Source organism: Rutidosis leptorrhynchoides, chromosome 5 (assembly GCF_046630445.1).
Source record: "Rutidosis leptorrhynchoides isolate AG116_Rl617_1_P2 chromosome 5, CSIRO_AGI_Rlap_v1, whole genome shotgun sequence".
NCBI classification, from domain to species: Eukaryota; Viridiplantae; Streptophyta; class Magnoliopsida; order Asterales; family Asteraceae; genus Rutidosis; species Rutidosis leptorrhynchoides.
The window spans coordinates 321055281-321065767 of record NC_092337.1 but is presented as its reverse complement, the minus strand read 5'-3'; the positions used below and the strand labels follow the sequence as shown (position 1 = coordinate 321065767).

General features: G+C 33.4%; 1 protein-coding gene across 1 annotated transcript; it reads right to left on the bottom strand.

The window, feature by feature from the left end:
- Positions 1-86: 86 nt before the first annotated feature.
- On the bottom strand, positions 87-6138 carry LOC139846958 (D-ribulose kinase). The gene is made up of 10 exons (XM_071836545.1): positions 6028-6138; positions 5787-5894; positions 5482-5672; positions 3674-3813; positions 2879-3131; positions 2353-2485; positions 1630-1718; positions 1216-1493; positions 645-714; positions 87-529 (listed from the first exon to the last, which is right to left on the bottom strand). Exons 1-10 carry the CDS (start codon positions 6083-6085, stop codon positions 332-334), a joined length of 1518 nt encoding a protein of 505 aa, XP_071692646.1. The 5' UTR covers positions 6086-6138; the 3' UTR covers positions 87-331.
- Positions 6139-10487: the final 4349 nt, after the last annotated feature.

Here is a 10487-nt window from a genome sequence, read left to right as displayed (position 1 = left end):
CATCTTTGGATTTCATGGTTTATAGTTTTGATGATCATCTAGTCAAGAATTTGAATGTGTAAACAAATGGTTTCATACATGTTAGAATATAAGAATGAATATATATAAGAACCAAGAGTATAAGAATACAATTCATCAAATGATGCATCTCATGCTTATGGTTATACTTTTTCACGGTATAATCACAAACCCTTGGCCTGAACATAAAGAACCTTATCCGTTTATCAGTTAATTTTATTTTTACAGTACTAGAAAAAATAAGGGTACATGTATGTATTCATGTATGATTATGTAACAGTTATAGTGGGAAAAATACTAGCTGCAAGTCGCATTATCGCTTTTGGGTTCCCTTCAACGCCAATAAAGCAGCCCCGTAAGCCGCTTCTGTTTGAGATGCTCGACTCACGGGTAAACCAAGTACCCTCTCTCGAATCTTTGTCCATTTGTCATTTTTTGATCCACCACCCGCTGTAAACACTTCGTCGGCTTCAGTTGCTCCTAAATCCTTCAATAATGCATACCCTTTTGCCTAAAAAACACAAGTATTTTATTAGCTAAAAAGCTAAAAAAAAAAAAAAAAAAAAAAAAAAACAAATTTAAAAAAAAAAAAATCAGTAGACAATATTTTGTTAAGAGTTTTCTACCTCAATGCGCGCTATGGATTCAAGAACTCCATGCAAGTACGCTACGTCACATTCTGGTCGAGGACCCAACCTATAATGTCAAACACGATATCAGCGTGTTGTCGGGTTTAATATTTAGTATTTTAGTTTCAAACCAATTAACTATAAAATCAAACCGAATATAAAAACTAAAAAAATCAAACCGAATTTGAATTCGGTTTTTAGTTTAACCTAAATCATAATTCAACTAATCATATATAATCATATATTAGATTATCAATAATAATTTAAACGAAAAACCAATTTTGAAATCAAATGTCGAATTTATAATCGATTTGTTATGATTAGTTTGGTTAAATTATGAGTTTTTGGGTTTTCCAATTTTAACCAAAACCGAATCAAATTCGATTTTTCGTTCGGTTTTCAGTTTTGCAACGAACAAAACAAACCAACGAACACTCCTACGATCACCTACACAAGTGTTTTTTTTTTTTTTTTTTTTGAAAAGTGAGTAAATCATGCACATTTCTAGTTAATGGTGGTTTTTTGGATAATTGGGATCTGCACTTTGAATGTGATTTTACAATCATACCTTGGCGCCATCTTAGAATCAGCTATTGGAAACCTCTCACCCTGTGCAGGTAACGGATAATAATCCAACGTTGAAGCTTCCATTGGATTTATCTTCAAACTCAAATTCTCCAATTCATCGTCTGAAAAAAGTTGTCGGAGAACTGCTCCACCAGTGTTTGAGGCACCTCCAACAAGCCATTTGTCATCAAGACGATGACTGTACACCCCAAATCGTGCATCTTCAATCCTTGTGGTACTCAATAGTTTTATCGCCAGTGTTGAACCCAATGATGTCACCTGTGTGTAAGCTTTCAGAGATCAGTCAAGAAAAAAGTTATGTTAAACAATAATGTGTGGGTCATGTTCTAACAACATAAAAAACATGATGACCCACACACAAAAAAAATGGTGATTATATTTTTAAAAAAATTACCGCCTTCCCCGGTTGTGTAGCTCGGGCTGCAAGAAATGCAGCTATACTATCTGTGGTTCCCGTGCACACTACACAATCCTCACAAAAACCTGTAGATGCGTGTGATACATTTTTATTAGTTCTATGTGGTTTACTGGTTTTAGATCAATGTTTGAATTCAACAAAGAACATTGTAAACCAAAAGCAATAGCATCAAGAATTAGTAAATTTTTTTATAACAACAATCCAAAAAAAGGTGGTTTTTTAGATTTTATTTATCTCTTCAATTTCTCAAGATATCTAAAACGAGAACTCTTGAAATTTTTTTGTGACACCAGAGATGCAATATATTTCTCATATAAAATATTTTGACACAAGATGATTGGAACATAAACTACATTGACAATTAACCTTTTAATGACAATATTCAACTAGGTAACACAGGGGTCATTAAAAAAAAACTCCGTCCCAAAATTATTGTCCCGTTGGACTTTTCAAAGTCTTTTTTCTTAAATTTTGACTTTAAATAATTTTATTTATGCTATATAATATTTGATAAAATTTACATATATGGATTGGTTTTAAAATGTGTTTTCACTGGTATAACTTTCAACAAATATTATATAACACAAACAAAAATATTTAAACTCAAAGTTGTAGAAGAAAGACTCAAAAAGTCAAAGCGTTACAGTAATTTTGGAACGGAGAAATATGTATTATATAGAGAGTAAATAAAATGTATACCAAGATTTGTTCTTATGTCCTCTTTAAGGGTACGGATGATAGTTCCTGGAGCTTGGACGGATGGTAAAACTTGTGAATACGGTTGGGATTTCAGCCATGGTGGATATGACTCAAGTTCGGGATCATAACCAACCTACTCAAAAAAAATTATAATAATAATAAAAGATAGTAAAACCATTTAGAAGATCAGATAAAAAACATTCACCTCTCATCTTGGATATTAAGTATTAAAAGTTCATGGTGATGACACTTAATTTCATAACAAATACAACAAAAGAATAAATGTGTTCGTTTAATTGTTGTGAAATCCATTTCAAGAAGTCAAAATATTTCGTTTGATCTCAAATCCATTTCACACCTTTAGGTCAAACATACTACTTATTATTTGGAAATATTAACTTGATATGGAGTCATTAAGTAAAAATCTGAAACTACATTTAACATCATAATTAGACAAACAATGAAGCAGTGGTGGTATATTTTATAAGAATTCAAACTGCACCTATGCAAAGTAAAAGAATCATACCTTTAAGGCGTTATTGTAGTCAGACACTCCAATCTTACCATGCAGAAGCCACAAAAGCCAATCAGCTTGGTGCATTAACACTGCTGAATCTTTGCTTGAATCAGTAGATGTCCACCATGAAACGAGTTTGCATAAAGTCGAAGAACCCGAGCATACGGTGTGATTTGGAGGTGCAATGGATGTTACTACAGGTAACACATCAGGACAACTCTCGTTATATAGTAACGGCCTTGTTAAAGGTTCTCCTGTTTTGCTGCAGATATATAAGAAAAAGTACATAATTTGACTTCAAAGTCAAATAGACTAGTATTAACCATTAAAACCTGTTCTTGACATCTTCACACATGTATACTGATTACTGAGGTTCTTATTAGACATGGAAAACGGGTTGATTTGGGTCGGTTGTGTCACGGATCAAACGGGTTCGGATCGAAATGGGTCAGTTTTTATATAGGTCGAATGGGTTTGGGTCAAGACCCAAGTCTGGTTTGGTCGAGACCTATTTTTCATAAAAATATTCTTGATCGGGTTGGGTCAAGACCCATTCTCAGCATTCAGATGTGCATTTCAGTTTTCGAATTTTTGTTTTGTATTTCAGTTTTTAATTTCATGTTTCAATTTTCAGTTTCGCGATTCAGTTTTCACATTCGTGTTTGATTATTAAACGCTTAAAAAATTTCTTATTTTAGTAAATCATTAATAATCATATAATCTACAACAAAAGTAAGTCCTTTAAAAATTTAACATATAAGCTTTCGGAATACATTTGAATATATGAAAAAGATATTTTAGTACCTGTCTAAAATCAGAGTAGTTGCAGAAGTCCCATCTATAGAGATGGAAGTGATTAATGAACGTGTAGTACTCGGTATATCTTCAAGAAGAGAAAAAAGTGTCGTTTTCCATGAACGCACCCAATCGACTGCATCACCATTCTTCCTAGACAACAAACTAGAATCTCATTAGGTACTTAAAAACCTCTTTAACGCTCATTGAAACTTCACAAGGCGTTTAATAATAACTTCAAAAATATCAAATAATTTCAAAAATAACACCAAATGTTACAACAACCAAGGTTGTAAAACTCGCGACTCGGGGAGTACTCGGCAGGAGGTTTTTGAGGAGTAATCGGCGACTCGGGGAGTACTCGGGGGAGTAATCGGATGTTGACTTTCGTTGACTTTTTAAGATAAATATATATATTCTCATATATATATGTTAAATATTAAACTTCTTAAATAAAAACTAATTAATTATATCTCAAACTAATAATGTTTTATGTTTTAACTTGGTAAATTAAAATTTAAGGACCGAATTCTCAATGTATTTGTAATATGAGGGAGTTTGATATCAATTAATAAAAAGTTTAAGAGTGGATATCAAGTTTGTTCCTATTATTAATTAGATATAAATATATAATAATTATTTATATGTATAAATAATACACTTATAAATATAAATATATATGTTTATTTTATATATATTAATTAGATTAGATATATTAAATGTAAATTTTATCTTAGACTTTACTCCGTATTACACCAAGTACCTTTTCAAAATATATAATATATGTTGTAATGCTCCAGCCTGTCACTTTTTCAAGTGGACAGAATTAAATATTAATATTGGAGTAAAATATTAATATTAATACTCCTATATCCCAAAAAATAGAGAGAATTAAGTCCACATGTTTTTCTCTCCAACCTGTCACTTTTTCTCTCCTCCCAACATACGCTCTCTCTTTTTTATGTGCACCATCTTCATCTTTTTCTTTCCAAATCCTCACCGGAGCCACGTCTTTACATCTTCCATCTTTAATTTTCTCAACTACTGTCATCTTGTTTACAGATCTATCAATTATTCAGGCTTGGTTGCCGTTGACCGCCGTTGAACGTCGTTTGACTGCCGTTGACTGGCAGTTGACCGAGTTACTAGCCGAGTTGACTGCCGATTTCTCGCTGAGACAATCTTGCCGACTAATCGCCGAGAAATCGGCCGAGTAGCCCGAGTTTTGCAACCATGACAACAACAACAAAACCGAATACCACATGAGTGGTGTATGGGGAAGGTGAGATATAGACAATTCTTCCCCTATCCGAGAATAAAAACAAGTCATTTCTCCACCTGAAAACACTCTCAAAAGTAGAGAAAGTCATCCCTCTCTCTATTCGACGGATAAAGAGATTGCTTCCGAGTGGACCTTCGGCCAATAAGTAGGAATTTTTTTTAAAAAAAATAGTAAAATAAAACTAAAAATAAAATTGAGACGCCATCAAAATGGTAGAATCAAATTTCCATGGGTTTTAAATCCCGCCTGAAATTCAATTTAGGCTCTAAACGGCAGTCAAGACGCCAGATGTTGTTTTTAAAAATTTTATTTCCTAAGATCTTCCTATAAGGTGTTTGGGCAAGCTTAAATATAAATGCTTATTGCATTCAAAATAAACATTTCTCCACAAAGTATAAAGTAAGTGCGTTTTCCCTCTTAAATAAGCTAAAACGCACTCTCGAATGTGCACTCGAAACACAGGGAGATGATTTATTTCATTAATTTGTAACTAAAACCATGATTATGAAAGCCAGATGACATAAATAAATCTTACCATAAACATAGGGTACTCTTTTTTTCCTTCTGAATGTATTATCCCTTCCTTATCAATAATTGCATACCTTGCTCCAGATGTACCAAAATCCATCCCCAAATACAGTTTTCCTACTGTTTCAAGATTACTATCTGAACCTTTAATACAATTATTCCTCCCAAATTTCATTTCCCTTCTTGAATATGATTTATCTGCAATGTTTTTTCATCATATCCAACTTCTTGAATTATGTTTCCTGATTATTTATATTTATATACAACTTTATATTAAGAATTTAATTTAATTAATGTCAGCAATGGACTTACAGTTATTCTTCTGGTATTGAATTATGTTTCTTGATTTTGATTCTGAATTATCTACAATGTTGTTGCAAAACCCAGATCTTGAAATAGATTTTTTCAAACTATAATCACCTGAAATGTAGTAGATATAAGTGGACATTAGTATTTAGTATATGGGTTAAATCATACAACTATCCAAGTTGGAAGTAACATTATCACTATGTAACACAACAAGTATAGGGATGTATTTGATAAAGGTATGTACTGTGTGGGTATGAAAATAGCTGGATAGACCAGATGGAATGATGGGTTGAGGTTGCCATTCTTTTTGCTTGATTTGAAAAAAAGGATAATAATAATTAATTTTAATATGGAGTGGCTGGAGGAATGTTTTTTTTTTTTTTTTTTTTTTTTTTCGGCGAAAAAGAAGATTATCATTGATATGAATATTGGTCTTTCATCAAAACGATGAATACAACCATTACAAAAGTACTACAAAAGTAAAGTGTAACGGCCTTCAAACTAACAAAATTACAAAGAGATTTAGGCCGAACGACACAAAGTCCAGGATTTATCTCCCAAACATAAGATTGATGACTAAAGCACAATTTGAAAGTAGTGGCCCATACGAACACTTTGAGTTTGATTTGGTGGACAATGGAGGCCCAACAAATGTAATTGCCATTAAAGATGAAATCATTCATTGCTAACCATGTGGCCCAAAGGGTGGTCGGCCCAATAAGTCTCCAAAATTTGTTGTCGCCAATACTCATATCATAATACCAATCGGCCGAGAAACGTAAAATTGAACCCGGAATGACCCACTTAATATTCCACCATTGAAAAAGGGCGGACCAAATTTTGAAGGTCCACGAACAATGAAGAAGGAGATGCTCTATCGTTTCGGTTCTTCTTCGCACCAAACACATAAGGAGATATTGTTGTTGTTGTGTTTACTTTTTTTTTCATTAATTTTCATACGGATATAGATAGGAATGGGTGATATGGAATAACAAGAGAATGAAAATATTTGTTTACTATTCTTATGATATGAATTGATTAATAAATAAATGACCAAGATAAGTATAATATAACATGTTGCCCTGAAGAAGGATTGGAGTTATTTACCTTCGGTCCATAAATGCAAGAATCGCGATACGACAGACATCGGTCGGTGAGGCTAGTAGGGCCCTAGTCCTGTAACCAGCAATGAGAATTTCTAACTGAGAAGTCACCATGAGGCATGACAATCTTATTGGAACTTGAAAGAGAAGTGAATTTGTGAATTGATTAATAATTAAATGACAGTAAAACCACTAATATCGATTGACTTTCTCAAGCCGCCTTCACTTTAGCCCTTCACAACACCAATATTAGCAAAGATGCTATATTCCACCCTCACTAGCCCTCACCTTTCTCACCCTACAAACTTTCCTCACATAACACATTTGAGCACGGATGTTTATGATTTAATTGTTTTTACTTTTATTCTCGAAAATCTTTAAATGGAAAGGAAAGGAAATAGACGGATTAAAAAATAATAATGATTCTCAAGTTTTTATTTTAAGCGGAAAAGAGATGAGAGTAGAAGATTAGAAAGGATAGTAATGATACGCATACCCGATTAGCTCGTGTAGCGCATCAAACATCATCACCATATGAGCCACGCATATTGCGCACTAAAAGGAACATGCGCTCGGTCGCGAACCTAGCTTGAATCCTGTTCTAGCGCTAAAAGTAGGTGTGCATGTCAGGCGACGTTGTAGCTAGCAGAGGCACACATGGTAGACAAGAATAAGGTCCGACAAAACACCTTTTTACTTTTTTGGGTCAGGTCACACAAGGAAGTATTATTGGCAGGCCGTGACCCTTTAACTCTATTATGTGGCAATAGAAGGCAAAAAGGCTCACGCTATAAATAAAGGACTCAATCCACAGCAAAAGAGGCTGAACATTCATTTCACCCTTACACATATATTATTTTTAGTACCTTGAACAATAGCGCCCCCTAACGGCGCGAATCTACCCGCGCTACCGGACTCACGGCATATCACTAGACTCACCCTGGATCTACAGGTAACGTTCTATGAACACAAACCCTAAAGCCTAGCGCGAGCCATCTCTAACTGGGTAACCCGTCGATGGTGGGTCTGCATTTAACCACCCTTGCTGAGATCCTCATCTCGTAAGGGTTATTCACGGTACTCCGGACCGGAGAGTTAAACTCAATTGACCCTTAAATCCCCTTTGATCGATGTCAAGCATGGACCGAGACCGACACATTTATTCTATGCTTGATCAGATAGTACATTAATATTTTGTTAACGACACTCTCCGCCCATATTTGGACGGATTTGATAGTAAAACATTCTCATCCCCTTTCTTTTCCATTCCTTTCCGCTGAAAAAAAAAACTCGAGTATATAGTTACAAGCTTCAATACTTTAAATTGGTATATTGGATTATTTAAGTGAGTTCATGTGATGGTGATGAAAGATGTTTTGGGTGTTCATGTCTTGGGTAGTAAGTTGGGAGAAAATGTTGATGTGGTAGTTCTAGTAAGTAAGTATGTCATTGATGAGAGTGGTCTAAGACTCTAAGTTGTCACACCCTGGACTTTTTCAACTAGGTTATTTAACCTAACTTTTCTGAGCTAGAAATTTCCGGCTTAATTCACATGACTTTTGAAAGTAGTTTCATGTTAAGGTTTGTCTACAATCTCATAATTAGGACTTAACAATCCTAAGTTATCACAACTATTCACACAATGTCTTGAAATCCTAGCTTATCACCATAAACTTTAGACTTGTAATCTATACCCTTATATATAATTATTAATAAGTAAACTTATTAATTAAGTACTTAGATTAAAATACTTGTAACTAATTCACTTTGACATTAGATCATAAGTTAACATATTTCTACACTTAGTCACTCTTACACCTAGACTTGATCAACTTTTACTTAGCCATAACTTCCATTTAGCCAACCTTAATCTATCTTGATTAAGACCTAATACACGCGTACTTTCTAAACCTTAACCATACAATTTAATACCTTAGATTATACATTAGATTAAACTACACAAGTACATGTACATTTAAATGCCAAAAATCAACAAAATATCTTCCATAATCATCATCATCATCTAATTCGACATCCATCATCATCATCCATATCATCATCATCATCATAAACAATGCAAACTTTCTCCTTAAGCCATGCACTCACAACACTCACAATTAACCATGCAAAATATCTTAGTTGTTCTTCCATGCATGAACATAATCATCACCATTTGCATGGACATTAATGGAAGACTAATGAGTCATCTCCTCCATCCCTCTTCTTTTGCCACATCGCCACCCTCCACTCTATATATTATCCCCCCCCCCCAAAAAAAATTCTCCTCTTCTACCATTTTACTCTTCCTCTACACTTCTCCACTCCCTAATTGTAGAGATTCTCTTCTCTTTTATTCATCTTCTCTAGCACATTATCCATTTACTTCAAGGTATAGACTCTATCTCCACTTCTATCAACCTATCTAGTCATTTTCAAGATATCTTAAGGTGTAAAAGCATGATCTAGGGTATGTATACACTCAATGATGATTACATGACTAACATTTATCTTGATATTAAGTGACTAGATACATGTTTTATACATGTATTATAACCTAAAATGAACCTAAACTAAGTACTAAAATGGTTAAAACACATAGAACAGTTTTATCTTGAATCTGTCCAAAATTTCTACTTGAAGTTCATGACTTAAAAACCAACTTATGCTTGGTATCAGGAACTCATATTTTAGTATGATGTTCATATATATATGTTCATGACTTCCAGTAAAGTTTTGATGAATTATTTCAAAGAAAAAGTCATTTTTCATTTTTATTTTGTGACTCAAGGTCCAGATTTGAAGCAATCTGACCAAGATTCAAAAGATCATGGAAAAATCAAATTATAAGATAGATCTGGAAATATAGACTTTGTATTTGGAAACTAGACATAATAAGGAAGACATGGAAAGTTGAAACACCAAAAACCGTTAATTAATCATTGAGAAATAGTCCCAACAAGTTGACACAAGATTTTTTATAATCAGATTTGAGTCAAAAAGATCATCAATAAAAAGTATTTTACAAGCAACCTTGAAGAAATTCCTTTTGCACGTGCTCTTATTGATGTTATAAGAGTCCTCTGTAAAAATATCAAAGAATAAAATCGAGTTTTGCTATTTATAAACTTGGCTAAGAGTTTATAGTGCAAAACATGACTGTTTTGCACACTCGTGAAAAATGATCATTTTAATCAACTTTTACTTAGAGTTAAGGTAACAAACTTATATGGTAGTTTAGAGAACTCATAAAATTGACTTTGAGAAGTAGAACCAACTGATTTAAGTAAAAACTCAATGATTTATGGTTATGAGAAATTGGTGTTTCAAATCAGAATATTTAAGAATCAAAACTATAAAGTTTAAGTAAACTAAGAAATCGAGAAACCGAAACGAATACTTAAAACTCATGAAATTAGTTTATAAACTAAATAAAATACTATATTAAATATAGTATGACCTTTGACCTTATTTCATATATTTAGGTCTCGATCCCGGATCACCGCGAAACATTTAAAAACGCACTTTCCGAGCTTCGCACCATGTTGCATCAATAGTGAGTTTCATTAATTCCCTTTTTCAATATTTTGGGCTGAGAATCATG